Source organism: Glycine soja, chromosome 3 (assembly GCF_004193775.1).
Source record: "Glycine soja cultivar W05 chromosome 3, ASM419377v2, whole genome shotgun sequence".
Classification (NCBI taxonomy): domain Eukaryota; kingdom Viridiplantae; phylum Streptophyta; class Magnoliopsida; order Fabales; family Fabaceae; genus Glycine; species Glycine soja.
In genome coordinates, this window is record NC_041004.1 from 35,743,513 (window position 1) to 35,764,697 (window position 21,185).

A 21,185-nucleotide genomic window follows, 5' to 3' on the forward strand; every position below is an offset into this window, starting at 1 on the left:
TAAAAGGAATAATGTTCCAAGTCCTAATAATGTTCAAAGTCGTAATAATGTTCCAAGTCCTAATAATGTTGAATTTAATTCATAAACATGGCCAAAATAAAATATCATTAACGATTGGATCAAGGAATTCGAAGACAATTTTCATACCAGCTTTGAAGGATAGGGTTTCACAAAAGTATTTCCATCCAGCTCCAATTTTAACTATCTTTCTCCAGTGATTGAACACAAGCCGACATTCTGCAACGTCCTCTAAATGCAAATAAGTCCAGCCTTTGTCTTTAAGAAAATAATACATGGTGCTTAGAATGTCCTGATATTAAGAATAGTGTTATGTCAACAATTTATGAAATTTAAAACTTAGAAGATAAAGAATTGTTAGCAACTAAATTAGAAAGTTACTTACCAGGTTGCTGCAGGTAACTTTGTGCGGAGTGAGATACACCTTGAAAGTGACAGAATTTGGCACATGATGGTATAACGAGTGTCATCTTGAGAATGATTTTGGAAGGCTACTGCTCTTGAATATGATGAGAAAGAATACACTCTTACCATAATGAGTTAACGACACTTGATGATCTCCGGTCAAGTGATAAAAATCTCTTAGTGTTGTCCACCTTGCTATAATAGCTGATTTGTCCAAATCTTGGTTGTAGACAACGGTATGGAAATTTCCATCCTTGTCAATGAAATGCCATAAACGGTCAAGTACGTCTTTCCACCTCACAACAAATGACCTACTAACTTCACCGTAAATCTACATTTGATATAACAAAATAAGGTTGGTTAGTTACACAAAATAACAGAATAATGATATGTTAATTACATCAAAATGAAGATGACCTAGCCCTTCGCGTTAACGGTGTTTAAAATAGTATCTAGTGGAACCGCGAACTTCAACATGATCTTCGCCATTTTGCAGCATTGTTCGTGCTCTTCATTTGTTAATTCTGACATAATTCACATTCAAGCACGATATAACAAAATTGACATTCAATTAGCAGTCATGATGAACGCCAATTCATTCTTAGCAATTGGCAGAATTATTAATCTATTAACTCAACATATATTCGAAAGAAAAATGATTTCAAATAAAACTGTTAAGTAGCAGAAACATAAGCTGAAACAGACATATAGATGTTGTTCCAAAGCATATAGTTACATCAAACAATTTAAAGCATTGGGAAAACATGACAAAAATTAGTCATCAGAATTACATAATTTTTTTCACCATTAATGTCAAAGTAGGTGAATGAAAACTAAGCTCCAACACAAGTGGCATATTCTTAATGAGACGATGAGCCAGACAATACCATATTACTACTTATTAGGGTATTTGACAACAATTGACCAAACATAACATCCTACTACCAAAGCTAACTAACTACAGACATGTCACATGTATGAATAAACATATCAACATAAAAGGTAAACATTCTTACTAGGCAGAGTCTCAAGAACCATTTCCAGTTTCTCGTTGAGGGTGCTTAACCGTGATGGCGGTGGAGCATAGCCTGAATGTCCTGCTTCTTGCTTCATCAATTTTGAAATATATTTGAAATTTTGGTCGGCAATTCGTAAGGTGTCTACACTATATTATTTTCAATTAAAAAAAACAAAAAAAAACATATGGATCATTGATCCATATGGTTCATACAGATTATTGATCCGTATGGTTCATACGGATTGATAATCCGTATGGTGTCTACACTATATTTTTTTTTTCCAATTAATAAATTTTTTTTATAGAATAACCAACACTAAAAAAATTCTAAAAATTAACTAACAAATTTTTTTCAAAACATAATTACACAAAAAATTTTAAAAATATTTTTAATTAAATTTTTTTTAAAAAAAACATACGGATCACTGGTTCATATGAATTGTCAATCCGTATGAACCATGCGGATCAACAATCCGTATGGTGTCTACACTATATATATTTTTTACAAAATAACCAACACTAAAAAAATTCTAAAAATAACTAAAAATTTTTTTACGAAACATAATTACACAATAAAAAAATTTAAAAATATATTTTGGAGTTTATTATTTTCAATTAAAAAAAAATTTAAAAAACCATACGGATCAGTAATTCGTATGGTGTCTACACTATATATTTTTTTTCCAATTAACAATTTTTTTTACAAAATAACCAACACTAAAAAAGTACTAACAAAAAATTTACGAAACATAATCACACAAAAAAAAAAATTTTAAAATTAATTTCAAGTTTGTTATTTTTAATTAAAAAATACCTTACAGATCAGTGATCCGTATAAACCGTACGGATCAATAATCTGTATGAAACATATGGATCATTTCATACGGATCAATGGTTCATACAAATTATTGATCTGTATGAATCATCCGTATGACCCATATGAATTACCGATCCGTATGGGTTTTTCCCACAAAACTCCATTTTTTCCAGCAATCATTCAACAACAACAAACAGTCATTCATACGAACAACAAACAACACCAAATACAATCATTCAACAACATCAACAATAACAACTTGAGAGGGAACCACTTACCTCAAATAAGATGACCCACCAAGAAGACAAAACGAAAGGACCACTGGAAAGAGGAAGAAACGATGTCGAGGCTAACCCAAAGACGAAAGAAGAAGAAGCGGTGTTGGGGCTAAGAGGAAGACGAAAGAAGAAGAAGCGGTGTCGGGCTAAGAGGAAGACGAAACAAGAAGAAGCCGTGTCGGGCTAAGAGGAAGAAGAAAAAAAAGAAGAAGCGGTGTCGGAAGGAAGACGAAAGAAGAAGAAGCACCGCAGGAGAGAAATGAAAAGTGACTCGTACGGACGAGTCACTTTAGCTTTTTATATCAAAATGGTGAAGGGCATTTTAACCCTTTCACCAACGTTGCTGGATGCCCCAACAAAAATGTTGGGTGCCCAAAGCAGCAGCCGCTTCTTTAACGCCCAGGCGCATAATTCACAAACCAAGATGTTAGAGAGTTACTTCTTGCATTCCCTTTTTTGCTTCTTGCATCCCAAAAAGACTCAACACAAACAAAAATACCCCTACTTCTCCAAACATGTCCCACCTCCACTCAACCACCCAAAACAACACCACACAAAGACCCAACACCATGCAAATTGAATGTTGTTTTCCAGAAAAGCTTTTCCATGAATTATGTTAGCATATTTTGGAAAAAACTTTTGTAGAAATTTTTAATGTTGTTTTTTGAAAATAATTTTATAGAATTTTGTTAACATAATTTTGAAAAAAAAATCAGAATGAGTGTTGTTTTACGTATATGCTTTTCCAAAATTATGCTAACATAATTCTAGAAAAGATTTTTTGGAAAACAAAACTCATTATGGAAATATTTTTTCAGAATTATATTAGCATAATTCTGGAGTGAGATGGAGGATTTGGTGGTGTTGTGTAGTGTTGTTTGCATGGTGTTGGGTGGTGTTTGTTGTTGGCTGGTTGCGATTGTGGTGCTTGTGTGATGTTGGATGGCTGCAGTGGTGGTATTAGGTGGTTGGGTGGAGGTGGGACTTGCTTAGGAGAGATAGGAGTATTTTTGTCCGTTGGGATTTTTTTGGAAGTGCATGAAACAAAAAAGTGGGTGGCAGGAAATAATTCCCAAGATTTAATTTAATTTGGGTTTTGGTGATATGTGAACCCATATTATGCTATTTGTTATCGCTACTCTTGACTCATTAAGAAATATTCAAGTTATATCTTTATGCATTTTTATGTTTTGGTAACTATAGCTTCTTCCTCAAAACCTATACCTAATCCAAACTCCTAACAGTGTCAAGGCGGGTATTAAAAGATTCATAAGCTTCTTCTTCGTACCTACACGTGTGTTTTTCTTTTTGGGACTTATTATTTCTCTTAAAATGGCAAAGACAAGCTATATAGAGAAAATAAATAAGTAGTGCAACATTTGTCATCTCTATCAGTATACTGTATACTACTTCGACTTCATTTTCTTTTTCCAAATCAATTAAATGACAATAACTCAAAATGTTAGAAGACTCTTTGAAGGATGGACACACGAATAGAGCAAGAAAAGGAGAATATAAAAAATTTTCTTAAGAAATGACTTGATTTGATATTTAGCTTGTTTAGTTTCCCACTTTCTCTCTTGACTTATATATGCAAATGTATTAGTAGATTATTTATAAATGCGTGTTTTTTTTTAAGCAAATAGTTTAGAAGTATTTAAATATAAATATTTTGAACTATAAATCACAAATTAGTTTAGTATTTTTTTATCACATTTACCAAAATTATTTTATACAGAAGTTTATTTGTAGTGTAATATTACACAAACAATACATACAAAACAAATATACTTATTAGGCATAATTAGATTAACCATTTCTGGCATCAGTCACGACTCAAGAAGTTATTACATACAATAAAAACTAATGAGTGTGACTAAGTGTGTTCGGGCATCCCAAAGTCACCAAGCATGCATGCCAACTTATCATTGTTTTCTCTAGTTAGAATTGCATCATTGGTAAAGTTGTTTTTGTTTTTTGCTCAGCAAAAATATAATAATATATAAGTAGGCGCACCAGGGGTACCAAACCCTTTTACAAGTAGGCATCATTGGTAAAGTTGTAAAACATGCAAATTACAATGCACAGATTCCAAAACTCATTTTAGTGTAAATTCTCCTTTAAACCAAAAAAAAAGTAAATTCCTGCAGAAATTTATAGCTGTTTACCATCATTAAAAAAACTACTCATTTGATCCAACAACTTTACACTTGCTTAATTTTGTATATCAAAAAGCAGTCATACACCCTTTGTCGTTTCAGTCAAACAAAATTGTAGGGCAACAGCAAAAGTTTGAGGGAATCAAACAGACAAAATTCACATTCAGCAACTCACTGCCCCATTCATGTAACCAATAACCATCTCTAGTGATCTAAAAGGAAATGTATATCATTTATGCCCATGCCCTTTAATCCTGTCCCAGATGGTTCCCTAGGCAGTTGTTTCTTCTTCTCCTGTAACACCAATATTTGTTCTTCAATGCTGTTTTGAGCAATCAATCGAACAATCTTCACAGCCTCTTTCTGACCAATGCGGTGGACACGATCCATCGCCTGTTCCTCAACTGCATGGTTCCACCATGGCTCCATGAAGTACAGTCTAGAGGCAGATGTCAGATTTATACCTGCACTTGAAGCCCTGAGGCTTGCAAGCAGAACTGTTGGCCCATCTATTCCTTGGGATTGAAACTGCTCAATAACATTGGCCCTGTGTTTAGCATTCATTGTCCCATCAAGACGCAGGGTCTTGAATCCAGCTGCATTCAAAGGCTCTTCCATTAACAATAGCAGCTTTCGAAATTGTGAAAATACAACAGACTTTGCAGCTGGATGTTGGTCCCTCGATTCTGTAAGAAGTTTTATCAATGTAGACACTTTGGAGGGTAACACTGTTTGTGATGATGAGCACTCTCCAGCACTATCTACCTTGGAAGATTCGGGAGGGGCTGAGAACAAGTCAGATTCTTTGAGGCGGCGCCGGCAAAGAGGACAACATGGGTTTTTATTTTGTAGAGCTCTCAGAATACAGATTCGGCAGAAGATGTGAGCACAACGTGTGATCACAATCTCTATCGGGGGAGACAAACAAATTGGACAGTCAAAATCTTCACCATCTTGCACCTGCCCAAGTAATGCTTGCAGCAGTTCAGGATTATTGGAGGCATCTGCTTAGAAACAAACCATGAACTGTTAGTAAAATAGAACCTTGTTATACATGATTCATAACTCTCCTGAATACTAATTTAATTGTAAGTTTCACTGAGTCAAAAACAGAAATCCATCACTAATGACATAGCCAAATATATTGTTAAATATCAGTTAACTACATAACAGACTTATTGACAATAATCATTTTGCAAATGGTCAAAGCAAATTCAATCAAGCATAGCAAACTCATAATATAAAATATTAGAAAATAATAACTTAATTATAAATAATCACATCCAAGGAGAGTCAAATCAAATGCAATGATTACAAAGAGACATTTCTAATTGCATAATAATTGTTTTCCTTTTAGCAGGCATTCCTTCCTTTCCCATTTGAATTAAGCTGCTAAGAAGTCATTCACCATCTAGAGTTTCACAGCCGCAAAGATTAAAAAATGGGACAGAAATTGCCAAGTTGGTCTACAAATCATCAAGTAAATTACTACCTTCCTATTTCTATTATACCCCTTCCCCTGGTCCACGTTCCAGAGCATAATACTAAATTCCAAACAATTCACATATTCATTTGGACATACGATCACAGATTCTATTTGTGAAAATCTAAATGTGAAGATGAAATGAGTATAATCTTCCATTTCTCAGTACATGTAACTGTGACCTCATTGCTTAAAATAAAATATTCTGCCAATATGCATGTAGCTCAATTTGAAGTGATGATAGAATTGGAGGGTTGATCCTCCATCAGTGTCCACATCCTACTCTCCTACCCAAGAACTTGCATTTCCATTGTATGCACACATTGATTTCAGTTCAACAGCTACATAATTGAACTTGGAGGAAAGTACTTTTCCACACCCCAATAAGAAAACAACAATTTTTTATAAGATAGGTACATAAATTATTCAACCACATAGATCTTCCTCGGTTCTATCTTAGTTCATTCATATAATGTCATACAAACAACGCTTCAGAGAATCAGAACTTCATAAAGCTGAAATATTTCCATTTAGATGAACAGCAATTTATGCATTCATCCAGAGATATGTTCTCAAGACCACAAGACACTCTCAACCTCCCAATGCCAACCCTTTAATTAGCTGAAGACATAATAGCTAACTTCAACTACTAAACAGTTTATCAACTAAATCTACTTCTTTAATCTCTCAATGGCCTGTGAGAACAACCCAGAGACAAACAGTTGCTAATGTCAGTGGCAGATGCTACTCCTCTCTTGTACCTTTCACTATTTGATAAAACAAAAGTGGTGATCTGACCTCTAAGGATGGTGATACATGCATGAAATAATCAATATGGTACTATTTTGTTATTTGTCATTGCTGGTAAAAGTTTCTTTGAAATTGAATGAGAAAAATCTTAGACATATAATGTTTTTAAACTAAATTCAGGATGAAGCAATGATGGAACTGAAAAAGAAAGCTTGAGAAACCTAAGTAGACCAAGTAGAGGAAACTATCAAGTAAAAATCTGAAAGGAAAAAACATACCTTCAATATTTGTAAGGAGTAGCGACTGAACATTCCACAGTTTTGAATCAGTACAGATTTGGCGAAGTCTTAGAATCCTACTTAGTACAGCAGAATAATGGGGCACTAGACTGTCATCATGGGCATACCTACTCAAAAATATCTTTGTATCCTGTTTCAACTGATCATACATTTGACGTTCATCAAAAGAAAGCTCGACATAACAAATCTCAATGGTTTTGGGTGGCAGCCCCACCAATGTCATATCTTTTGTTCTTCGCAAAGCAATTGCCTCCATCAAAATCTACAAAATAAGCCAGGAAAACCATAACCTTACACAAAAAATAGAAGATAGAAAAATAAAATACACCAAGAATAATTAGTAAGCATCATTAAATTTAAGCACCAAAATTCAGATTCAACCCCATTTCAGCATAAAAATCAAGCCTAAGCCAATGTTACACTGCAGTTTATGCATACTTGCAACGGCAACCAACCAACCTCTGATCAGAAAAATAACTAATCATACATCAATGATGATGTTACCTGCAAACGTACAAGCCCTTTGTCTTTGCCCTTATTAAGAGATCGTTGCACCAACTCTCTCCATTGTTGTCTCACTGAAAAGGGTTGAAACCGCAAAAAGACCATTATAGAAAACAAATCAATGCAACCACTCTGAATTGGCGTCCCTGTGACAGCCCATCTGCACTGAGCATTCAACTTGCTAACCGCCAAACTCTGCAGAGCATTGAAATTCTTGATGGTGTGTGCCTCATCCAGCACAATTCTCCGCCAATACATATTCTTAGCCGGCATCTTGGGCATACAGTGTTCGCCAGCCAAAATACCATATGTGGTCAACACCAGATCATACCTATTGAGATCAAAAGGATCATCCGTCCTCCTTTCTCCATAATACATGTAAGTCTTCAATGCACCAGGCACAGTGTGTTCCTCCAATTGTGTGATCCACGTCGACATAACAGAAGGAGGACACACCACCAAGGTTGCATTTGTTCTAAATCCCTTCTCAGGGGAACTGCTCTCACTTTCATTCTCACTTTCACGCATTCTTCTTTTCTCCAAAGTAACAACCTTTCTGTCAGTTCTCCACTTCTTCGAGACACCCATTTGGCTCTTTTTATCAAAAGCAATCAAAGAAAGCAAAGTTAGGGTCTTTCCCAACCCCATTTCGTCGGCGAAGATACCACCTCGTAAAGGGTCAGGCCGGTTATCCGATTGATAATCTGTCAAGATATTCACGAATTTGCCTTCATTTTCTTCCCAGAACGGGGGGAGATCATCGGAATTTTCGCGATGGACGAGCCATGCGAGACCCTCCTTCTGGTGCTGGAGAAGCTCTGTTCTGATGATGGTCCTCGGAGGCTCCAGGATTTGGATAGCAGGGTTCTTGCCGGTGTAGCTTCGGTTGACTTTCTTGAAAATGGCGTCGACGGAGGACGACTTCTTCTGCGCGCGGGTCTCCTTGACGGCGACGGAGTCGGAGAGGGTGAAGGAGGCGTCGGACCCGGTGATGATCTTGAGCCCGGCGTCCTCGACGGCGTTTTCGACGGCGCTGAAGTCGGAAACGCGGGCGAAGACGTGAATCTGGCAGGGGATGCGGTGGGCATTGCGGGCGGTGGGGACGATGGCTTCGACTTTGACGAGGTTTTGGTCGATGAGGGGGGAGAGGGCGGCGGCGACGGAGCGTTCGATGTAGCCGACGGAGAGGCTGTGGGTGTTGAGGACTACGATGGCGTGAGGGTCGTGCGGGTTGTGGGGCTCGCGGGCCAGGCCCACCAGAGGACGCTCGCCGTGGAGGGTGCCGGAGTGGTGCTGCAGGCCCACGATGTTGGACATGATGAAGCCCAACAGGTATTTGTCTGACGATTCTGAAGACTCGAAACTACGATCATCTTCTTGCCAATCCATGCCGCTCCTTCTTCAAGAGAGGGTTTGGGGTTTTGCTTGAATTCAAACGACGCTCACAAAGGGGCGGGTATTTAAAGATTATGAAACTTCTTCGTGTGCGCACGTGTCTCTGTGTGTGTGTGTTTTTTTATTTCACTTAAAATAGCATGGACATAGGATATAAGCCTAGAAAATAAATAAGTAGAGGCTGTAGAGAATCCTTTATTTATTTATTATTATTGAAATGGGTAATTTTGTTTCAAATTATTATTAAAATAATATAAATTTTATGTTATAAGTATCAGTAGATTTCGTGGTGATTTTTTGCTGCTATTATTTTAAATTAATGATTTTAAAATTAAAAAATTAATGAAATGAACACTCATGTTTCTAATTAAAAATTGAAAAAAAAGATAAAAAAATATTTAAAAATAATAAGGACAAAAATGACATTCAGTTTTATGTTAAATATAAAATAAGTTTTAGAGAGGGAGATAATAATGTTTTATTTTTTAATAATAAAATTGAAAATTGAAAATTCTCATTTAGAAGTTTATTTTTTTAAAAGTTGAATTATAATTATTTTTTATTTTTTCGCTATCAAATTCGTAAATTCATATACAACTTCTAATTTAAGAACTTGTCGTTAATATTTTTCTTTTTTTTTGTTCCTAACGCATTCGTCTTTGAAAGCAATTAAGACATTATCAAATTGAGATTCGAACTTTAGTTTGTCAAATTATAGGGGATTAATTTATATGTAGTTTTCTTATATGTACTTTTTCGTTGCTCCAGTTTTAGGGGTAGTCTTGTTCTTCATGGTACCACTGATATATCCTTCTATATCTAATATATGTATTGTTTGGCTGTTAAAAAAAATATTGATTGACATTACAGCTTTGCTTGCAAAGACAGAGTCACAAAGACCGTCAAAGAAAGGAATAATAACTTCGAGCTCTTTCAAACCAATTTTTTGAACACGAGAAACTTAAGACAAAAGAGGAAGAGCTTCATGCAATACAAAACTTAATTAATGGACAAGGTAATGAAATGGAATAAAAAAAAAACTTAGTCAATTCACTTGGGAGCAAGGATCAGTTGGTTAGCTTTTTCGACAGCTTGGTTCAAATAGGGAAGAGATTGATTCTCTCAAATTCTTTTCAAGAACTAAATTTAAATTTTTTTACTTTTAAATGATGAATTCAACTATTTATTCTATTTTCTTTACTCAAGCAGTCATGATTATTTTTGTTTCAAAGGAAGAACAAAATTTATTAATAAAAAGACCAAAAATCGAACACAAGATGTGTACTACCAAGCCAACCTCACATAGTAAAGATATGACAAGAAAGCAAAAATGAAGCTCCTAACCAAACCCAACACATGTTGTGAAAGCCGAACATGGATCACAGACATCAATACTAGGGGAGTTGCTACGTGCACCCAGCATTATTGCTGGGGCACCCAGCAAACAGTGAAGTGGCGAAACTGCCCTTCAGCAATTATTCTTCCGGAAGAAGATTCTTCCGGAAACTTTCCGGAAAAATTATTTCCGGAACTTTTCCGGAAGAATCTTCTTCCGGAAGAATAATTTGTGTCTTCCGGAAGTACTCACAGACAACTTCCGGAAGAACGTCATCCGGAATGTTCCCGGAAGAAGCTTCTTCCAAAAGATTTACATTGTCTTCCGGAAGAAGCTTCTTCCGGAAGTTAGTTTTTTTTTTTAACAAATATTTTATTTTGTAATAATTTACTTTTAATTGCATAAACTAATTTATAAAATAATTAATACTATTATGCATAAATAATTAAATGATAAAATAATTAATATTATTATGCATAAATAATTAAATAATTAGTGAACGTAATTATGACTAATATTTATAATTTGTTTTTTACGCGCATGTCAAATATTAATTTAAACCATAAAAATTAATTAATTCCTAAACGTGATTATTGTTTTATAACAAAATGAAGAAAAAAGAATTTTCATTTTATAATAATAAGTAAAAATAAAATAATATTTAATGCGTATGTAATGACGATTTTGCCCTTGTGTAAATTTCTTTAAATTAACGTGTTGAGGCTGTGTTTTACTGCGCTTTCTTTGTTTCTTCTTCCGTTTGCTTTGTTTCTTCTTCCGTTTGTTTTGTTTGTTTCTTCCGTTTGCTGTTGTTTCGGTGGTGGTCCCTTCAGCAGTCTGTTGGTGGTCCCGTGAAGTGAAGTATTTGAAGATTTGGTGGTCCCGTGTTCCGTATTTGAAGTTTTATTAGTGGCTGTTGTTCCTATTTTGTCGGAGGTACGCGTTTATTTCGTTTTCCGGTTAGTTTTTAGAGAAGAAAAACAGTAAAAAGTGTATCCGGAAGAAATTTTAGGCACAGAAGGAGGAAGGTCCGGAATGACCACTTCCGGAAGAATGTCTTCCGAAAGTTACGAAGGCCAATTCCGGAAGAAGTGCTTCCGGAAACTACTTCCGGAAGACCTTCTTCCGGAATTTGCATTCGTAACTTCCAGAAGAAGTTCTTCCGGAATGTTAAATTATTAGTAATTTTTTTTAATTTCTGTTTTATAATTTATATATATATATATATATATATATATATATATATATATTTCTGATAGTAATTTTTTTTAATTTCGGTTATATAATTTATATATATATATATATACCATTATAAAACAAAAAAATTATAATCCACAATATATATATATTTCTGTTTTATATTTCTGTTTTATAATTTTTTTTATTTCTGTTTTATATATGTTGTGGATTATTGATTTAATTAGGTATAATGGTATAATATTAAATGATTTAGGTAACTTAAATGTATAATGGTACAAAAATGTTTTATTAGTTGTTTATTATAGTGATAAGTTTAGTTTAAGTAAATAATGTAGTTATAAATTTAGAATATAGTGATAATTTTAATATAGTCGTGTATGATGCATATGTCCTATTAATATGTTTGTTATTTAAGGTGTAGTAAATTTTTGGATGTGGTTATATGATAATTTGAATGTACTTGTGTATGATGCATATGTCCTTAAGATGGACGAAGATCAATGGAGGTATGACTTTGCGATGTCACAAGAAGTTCATATGGATTATGATTATGATAATCAAGAAGAATGTGGAGTGAATGAACCACATGTCGATTGTTCAAATGCTTTTAATACATCTCAGGTAATCATAGATAATTTGAGTCATTGGTTGAATTGATGGTTTGTATGAAAATTAATGTGTTAGGGTTGCGTTGTAGGTATTCGCTACTCGAGATGATGTTTTGCAATGGGCTCGAACAGTTGCCCATGAAAATGGATTTGTTGCAGTGATTATGAGATCTGACACAGAGACCGGTAGCAGAGGAAGAAGTTCATTTGTGTTAATTGGGTGTGAAAGGAGTGGTACGTACAAGTGTAGAAATAAAGAATTCGTTAGAAAAGACACCGGGAGTAGGAAATGTGGTTGTCCCTTCAGGCTTCGTGGGAAACCAGTGCGTGGAGGGGAAAGTTGGATGGTGAAGTTGATCTGTGGGATTCATAATCATGAATTGGCGAAGTCCTTAGTTGGACATCCATACACCGGGCGATTGACTAAGGAAGAAAAGAAAATTATTGCTGATATGACAAAGTCGATGGTGAAACCGAAAAACATCTTGCTAACGTTGAAGGAACACAATGCCGACAGTTACACCACGATAAAGCAAATTTACAATGCAAGAAGTGCATATCGTTCTTCAATAAGAGGAGCTGATACCGAAATGCAGCATCTGATGAAGCTTCTCGAACGTGATCAATACATTCATTGGCATAGATTGAAGGATGAAGTTGTAGTGCGTGATCTGTTTTGGTGTCACCCAGATGCAGTAAAGTTATGCAATGCATGTCATCTGGTGTTTTTTATAGACAGTACCTACAAAACAAACAGGTACAGACTCCCACTACTTGACTTTGTTGGAGTGACACCAACGGCGATGACATTCTCTGCTGGGTTTGCATATCTGGAGGCTGAGCGTGTTAATAATATTGTATGGGCTTTGGAACGATTTCGAGGCCTATTTTTAAGACACGATCGCCTCCCTCTTGTTATTGTCACTGACAGAGACCTAGCACTGATGAATGCAGTGAAAACTGTGTTTCCCAAGTCTACTAATTTGTTGTGCAGGTTTCATATCGATAAGAATGTGAAGGCGAAGTGCAAATCTTTAATCGGGGAAAAAAATGCGTGGGACTATGTAATGGATAACTGGGGTACTTTGGTTGATTGTCCGTCCGAATACGAGTTCCATGAGTCATATCAGAAGTTTCAAGTTGCTTGTTCGCCTTGGCCGATGTTCGTTGACTATGTTAATGACACATGGATTATCCCCCACAAGGAAAAATTTATTACAGCATGGACGAATAAGGTCATGCACCTAGGCAACACAACAACAAACAGGTATTAACAACTGATTTTATTTGTTAGTAACGATTAATATTAAATGGTATTTAATTGTTGTATATTTTCATGTTTGTTGTGTATTTTAAATGTAGGGTTGAATCAGCTCATTGGGCTCTCAAAAGAGTACTACAAAATAGCGTTGGAGACCTATGTAGTGTTTGGGATGCCATGAACAACATGATCACGCTGCAACACGTCGAAATTAAAGCATCCTTTGAAACCAGTACGCATGTGGTTGGCCATGTATATAAAAAAACCTTATACAAGAGGCTTCTTGGGATGGTTTCGAGGGATGCTTTAAATCAGATTGCTTCTGAGATTGATCGTCTAGGTTATCTCGGCAACAATCTCTCTTCTTGTGGTTGTGTGATGAGAAGCACGCACGGGCTTCCTTGTGCATGTGAGCTTTCTAGGTATACTGCTAGCAGCATCCCATTGGAGTCAGTCCATCTTTTTTGGAGGAGACTTTGCTTTTCAGACCAAGGGTTATGTGAGACGGAAGTCACCATCAAGGAAGAAATAGAGGTCATATCTAAAAGGTTTGATGAACTTGATGTGGCTGGCAAAGTAAATCTGAAGAGTAAACTTCGAGAAATCGCATACCCTGATCATAACTCTATGTGCCCTCCTCCATCAAAGGTGAACACTAAAGGTGCACCGAAGAAACCGATGAAAAGAAGTCAAACATCCACAAAGCGTGATCCGTCTTACTGGGAGTATGTTGATGTTTTTCATTCTGTTCAAAGCAGCAACTCTCCAGTGAAACGAAGTGCATCCTGTTCTCAACCGCGTCAGCCAACAAGGATCATCCCGATGTTGGATCAATTTGCGTCATTCTTTCAAGGTTTCATTCGTGACGTTGTGGATGTGAAAGCGGACGGTAACTGTGGATATCGGTCCATTGACGCTTTATTAGGTATGGGGGAAGATTCGTGGCCGTTAGTGCGTAATGAATTGCTTAAAGAACTTGGCAGGTGGTCGCATGAGTACATGAACCTCTTCAGTGGCACAGAGAGATTTGAACAATTAAAGTTGTCCCTACTTGTTGATGGATTTTCAAAGGTATGTTTTTAGGTTAATTTTTTTTAATAACAATGTTTAAATTACTTACATGTGTATGTTTGGTTCATTCAGGTTAGTGTGGACAAGTGGATGGATATAACAGACATGAGATATGTGATTGCTTCACGGTATAACGTAATCCTTGTATCGTTGTCCCAACAACAAAGCATGACATTTTTTCCTCTTAGAAGTCAACCACCACCTGACTCTTCTGGCCACCGCATCATATGTGTCGGTCACGTGTTTGGAAATCATTTTGTTCAGGTACATTGAATATAGTTAGTGTAACAATTATGCAATGACTTCGCTTGTTCGTTTGGCACGGTCAGCGCATGATATAATGTTTGTTCATGTACAACAGGTTTATTTGAAAGACCATTGTCCGTTGCCGCCCCCAGCGCTGTTGTGGTCAACCAATTGTTATTCTCAGGCAAAGCAATGGGCAATTCCATATATTAGTAGAATGCAGGAATACACAAGCTTGATGTCATTCAAAACACACTATGTAGACCTAAATGAAGACTAAACATTCATTGTTTATTTATTTGTATTCATTATGCGATATAATTCGTTGTAACCCGTCACTAACCAATTAATATTATCAACTACTCGTTTGGTTAAGCAAGGAAATTGTTGGTCCAACAAAAATCATTTACGCGTACAGCATACATCATTGTCATAATTGACAACACATAATGACATGCATGCGCATTACAGTTTGAGCGTGACAACACATTGGTTGACTTCAGTACACATTTTGAAACTAGCAGTCGCTCGACAACACATTGGTTGACTTGACTACACATTAGCGACAACACATTGGCTGACTTGACTACACATTTACGCGTGTCTATTTTTTTGTAAACAAAGTTAAACAAAGGCTCGGTCACAACCATCTATATACATGGCAGACTAGGCTACTAAATCACACATTATCTTGCTTTCAAATAATCTCCCAACTGATACACAAACTATGGCATTTCTAGGAGAAACTAGTAGTCAGACGATTGTCAACTCAAGGTTGGCTTTCATTTATCCAAATGGATCGATTATTCACAATGATACTGGGGTTTACTTCCAAACTTCAACTCTGGTGCCCATTCGAGTACCAAATAGGTGTGATTTTGCAAGCCTAAAAACCAGAATACACAATACCCTTCAGCTATCCGACAAACAATTTTTGGATGAAATTCACTACCGGAAGCCATTCACCGATACAGGTAACCAAATTCGCTTTGAGTGTATCAAATTGATAAATGATGACGATGTCAACACAATGTTAATGTTTAATGATCAATTTTCTTGTGTTGGTCCGATTGAGTTATTATGCACCGTTGGAAGAACACCAGATGGAATAATAAACTTACTTGAACGCACTATGCCTCGTATTCATGACGCGATCCTGTATTACAACGGCAAATGGAACATGCCACCGCAGAACAAATTTGTTGGTTGCGCGTTCAGAGGAAAAAATCCTAAGAAATTTCAAATTCCTTCGACATGTACCATCGATGAACTGAAGAATTTAATCAAGCAAGTTGCACCTAAAGGGATTCCCCCTCTTGGAATTCACAAATCACAAACGGTAAGACGATTGTTTTTCCGCCAACCAGCTCGGTTTGAGTATTCAGATACGGTTATAAAATATGAAATAAATGAGCTGATCACCAACGAAGAACTGCTGAAGGTGTTAGTACAATCTAACTACTGGAAAAAATATGGACCAATAGAAATTTTAGCTGTCTTTACTAAATATATTGAAGACGAGGTCAGTGGGACGTCGCTAAACAACTGAATGTCATGTTTAATTTTTTGTTTTTTTGTTGATGTAACCTTTATATGTTTACGGCGTGTTTAATTCCCATAATAAAGTTGAATGCGTTGTTTCAGTGGTCCAAAAATTTAATTGTTAAAAGGGTTCGTTTCGTATTTTTTTGGATTTTGAGGCTTTGTTTTGACGTGTTAGTTGACGGAACTGGGGAACGGGACTATTTTTTTTGGATTCTTTGACGTCCAAACATGAGAAATGGCCGCCCTCCGTTGTCTCAGGGCACTGGCACACCCACGCAAAAAAATCCCAAACATGGGTACTTGAACATGGAAAAAGGGTTCATTTCGTATTTTTTTGGATTTTGAGGCTTTGTTTTGACGTGTTAATTGACGGAACCATGGAACGGGACTATTTTTTTTGGATTCTTTGACGTCCAAACATGAGAAATGGCCACCCTCCGTTGTCTCAGGGCACTGGCACACCCACGCAAAAAAATCCCAAACATGGGTACTTGAACATGGAAAAAGGGTTCATTTCGTATTTTTTTGGATTTTGAGGCTTTGTTTTGACGTGTTAGTTGACGGAACCATGGAACGAGACTATTTTTTTTGGATTCTTTGACGTCCAAACATGAGAAATGGCCGCCCTCCGTTGTCTCAGGGCACTGGCACACCCACGCAAAAAAATCCCAAACATGGGTACTTGAACATGGAAAAAGGGTTCATTTCGTATTTTTTTGAATTTTGAGGCTTTGTTTTGACGTGTTAGTTGACGGAACCATGGAACAGGACTATTTTTTTTGGATTCTTTGACGTCCAAACATGAGAAATGGCCGCCCTCCGTTGTCTCAGGGCACTGGCACACCCACGCAAAAAAATCCCAAACATGGGTACTTGAACATGGAAAAAAGATTCATTTATGTAATTCTTACAAACAAAACTCATGATTCTAAAAACTTATGTTTTCTATGTAATTCTTACAAACATGGAAAAAGGGTTCATTTATGTAATTCTTACAAACATGGGTACTTGAACATGGAAAAAAGGTTCACTTATGAATTATTAATCATTTTAAAAACTTTTATTTTTTATGTAATTCTGACAAACAAAACTCATGATTCTAGGTTCCCTTTTTTTAAAAATAAATTTAAAACAACCGTAAACTTCGCTTAAGGACCACAAACAATCGGAATAACAAACTATATTATAAAATAATAAACTGTGCAAAACACGTCAACTATATTAAACAAAAACTGTAATAATTACAAATATTCATGTCAACTACAACACAACAAAATAAATACAATGATCAATGGTCCGTGCGGCGTCTCTGACGAGCCCTGACCGTCCCATCAGCACTGGGTCCCCCTCTCGCGATCGTCAGGCAGTCCTGCATAATGTCATATAACTCTGAGCCTGCAGTGACTATCCTAAGGTTGAGCACACGCTCCAACCTCTGTGCAATCGCCTCATATCCCTCGTAATCATCCTGTCAAAGTCAGTAAAAACATTTATTATGAAATTCAAAATAAACAACAACTCATAAAACATTAAACGCGCAAATAATCTTACCACATATGGAGGGGGGTCAAATGCCACTGGAACCTGGGGGCTGGGCGGCTGTATGTAGTCCTCAGGGTCTGCAGCTGGTGCATCCCTCTGCTGGTCAGCTGCCTGGGTCGGTGTCATGAAAGGGTGAGATATGCGGAAAAACCACTCAATGTAATCCGCAGATACCTGCCCAGGCACTAAACAAGGCTGACCCGCAGGTAGTAAGTGATCCGCAAACTCCATCCACCTGTCATCTATCTGATCCTGTGACAATCGTGCACTAACAGGCGGCGGAGGGATGCTCTGGATGTAACCGAACTGGCGTACCACCCTCTCCGGTCGAACTGCGACGATCATAGGACCCCATCTGAGCTGACCCTGGAACGATGAAATCTCCTGAAACGCCCTAACACCCCGATGCTCCGTGTACGGCAACCAGGACACATCTGTGACGGTCAAACCATCACAACGTGCCCTGTAGGGTGCTCCTGTGATGCCCTTCATGTGCGCCTTCGACGTCAACCACCGGGAAGCACGTGGGGACGTCTCCTGGTATGTATCGTCAGTCACGCACTGATGCACACTAGGGAAGTGCTCATAGATCCAGCACTACACAATAATTGAGGTTAACATAACATAAAAACATGTTTAAATCATAATCGAACCTAACATATTAATAAACACAAAATTTACCTGAAGTAGCGTCAAGTACCCCGCAAGCTGTCGGGTGGTGGTCCTACAAGCCTCATCTAACTGGTCGTACATATGAACCAGCGCGGCAACCCCCCAAGCGTAACCACCACTATGAGCGAGGTCCCGGAAAGCGTCAAGGTGGACCACATGCACGTATGTTGCACTCTTATTAGCAAAAAGAGTGCAACCGACAAGGTGCAGCAGATAAGTGCGAGCTGCGACAATCCACCGCCGGGCCTGACATCTGGTCTCATAAATGTCACGAACCCATCCTAATCGTACTTATGCTCCACGTGTGAGTGCTGTCTCGGCTCTGGCCTCCTCCGCAGACACTTCCAGCAACTCCGTGAGCAAGAATCTGGCCTCCTCCGTAGAAAGAGCGTGGAAACTGTGCAAGGCGCCAGTGATGGGCAAATGTAGAATGGACGACACATCATCCAATGTGATCGTCAGCTCTCCTACTGGAAGGTGGAAGGTGCTTGTCTCACTGTGCCACCTCTCCACAAATGCGGATATAAGTCCAGGATCGCCAGTAATAACTGAACAATCTATCAGTGGACTTAATCCTGTGGTAGCCACCAGACCTTCAATCTCAGGCACTGGCCTCCCAATCAGTGTCACCTTCCTCCCATGTGACACTAACTTCAAATCAGGACGTTCCTGATTTGAAGTACAAATTATACAATTATTAAAAAAAAATAATCATAAACAAATAAATAAACAATGACAAATAATTAACAAATAAAAATACCTGTCCACTCCACACGGCATGTGCAACATGCTCGGCAAATGATGTGAGCACTGACGGGTCACGTGGACCACCAGGGAATCCCTCTGCAGCATCATCACCATCTGACCCCTCACCACTATCAGCACCCTGTGCGTCCGCACGCATCTCAGGTGTCTCCGTAGGCTGCTCAGGGACATCATCAGTCATGTCAGCGACGTCCTCAGCCATATCACGTCCCTCCGTAGTCATCTGATGAACGCGTAGCCTACGGGCTGAGGCAGTAGGCCTACGCCTCTCGGGAACATCGCCAGCATCCTCGTCAGCAGCTCTATCTCTGCCTACAACTCTACCTATGGCACGACCTAAACCTCGTGTTCTGGCCATGATCTGTAAATCATGTCCAACACGTATTTTTTTCGGTCAAAATATACACAATTTTCTTTATAAAAAATCAACTTTATTTATAAACAAATAAGACTAACTTAAATCAAATTATTTTCACACATACACGACCTAATTTTAAAAAAAAAAATTAAACAACTTCATTTATATAAAAAAAAACAACTAATGTAAAATAAAATTATTAATAAACATGCACAACTTAATTTTTTTTAAAAAAATTAAACAACTTCATTTATAAAAAAAAAACACAACTAATATAAAAATAATTCATTACTAAACATCCACAACTTAATTTTTAAAAAAAATTAAACAACTTCATTTATAAAAAAAAACACAACTAATGTAAAAAAAATTAATTAGTAAACATCCAACTCTTAATTTAAAAAAAAATAAGAAACTTCATTTCTAAAAAAAAACACAACTAAATTACTTAGTAAACATCAACAAGTTAATTTTTTTAAAAAAAAAAAAATAAACAACTTCATTTATAAAAAAAAAAAACACAACTAATATAAAAATAATTCATTACTAAACATCCACAACTTAATTTTTAAAAAAAATTAAACAACTAATGTAAAAAAAATTATTTAGTAAACATCCACAATTTTTTTAGTAAATAAAATACTTCATTTATAATAAAATAAACTAATTAATTATAAAAAATTAGTATTTTTATAAAACTTCCAAAACACACAACTTTAATTATAAAAATAGACAACTTCATTTTTAAAGAAAAAACACTAATTTTAAAAAAAAACAATAAACAAAAACAAACATAACTACTTTTATAAAAAAAAATTAATTTACAAATTAATATTTAGTAAAAATACACAATTTAAATTATAAAAAAAATATGACATCAAAAACCCAAACTTCATTTTTCATAAAATCTAAAAAACAAAATAACCAAAATAAATAAAATAATTCATTTAAAAAAAAACAAAACAATTTCTGTTTAAAAAAATTTTAAAAAAAAAACACAAAAAAAAACAAAAAAAGCACTTCCGGAAGAAGTGGTTCTTCCGGAAATATTCCGGAAGTAGGGGTTCTTCCGGAAAGGTCTTCCGGAACTTTGAAAGGTCTTCCGGAAGTGCGCGTCTTCCGGAATTCTTCCGGATGAACCACTTCTTCTGGAAAGTTCCCGGAAGAGGTTTTCTGGGAGTCTTCTGGAAGAAGTGTTCTTCCGGAAGAACACTTCTTCCGGAAACTTTCCGGAAAAGGTTCTTCCGGAACTTCCGGAAGAACCCCTAACGGGTCTTCCGGAAGACTCCGTCGTCAGCCTTTTGCGCCATTTTTTCCGGCGTCCTCTCGTCTTCTCCCCTCTCGTCTTCTACCCTAAGGTTACTATCCTAAGGTAACTATCCTAAGGTTCCATTGCTATGCTAACAATGCTGCATATTACAAGCAAAGGGTAGGGAGGGAGACTAACCTGTTCGC

General features: G+C 36.7%; 1 protein-coding gene across 1 annotated transcript; it reads right to left on the bottom strand.

Annotated features, from left to right (window-relative positions):
• Positions 1-4,643: 4,643 nt before the first annotated feature.
• LOC114406612 (putative SWI/SNF-related matrix-associated actin-dependent regulator of chromatin subfamily A member 3-like 1) lies at positions 4,644-9,173 on the bottom strand. Its single transcript, XM_028369370.1, has 3 exons — positions 7,732-9,173; positions 7,207-7,489; positions 4,644-5,699 (listed from the first exon to the last, which is right to left on the bottom strand). Exons 1-3 carry the CDS (start codon positions 9,118-9,120, stop codon positions 4,900-4,902), a joined length of 2,472 nt encoding a protein of 823 aa, XP_028225171.1. The 5' UTR covers positions 9,121-9,173; the 3' UTR covers positions 4,644-4,899.
• Positions 9,174-21,185: the final 12,012 nt, after the last annotated feature.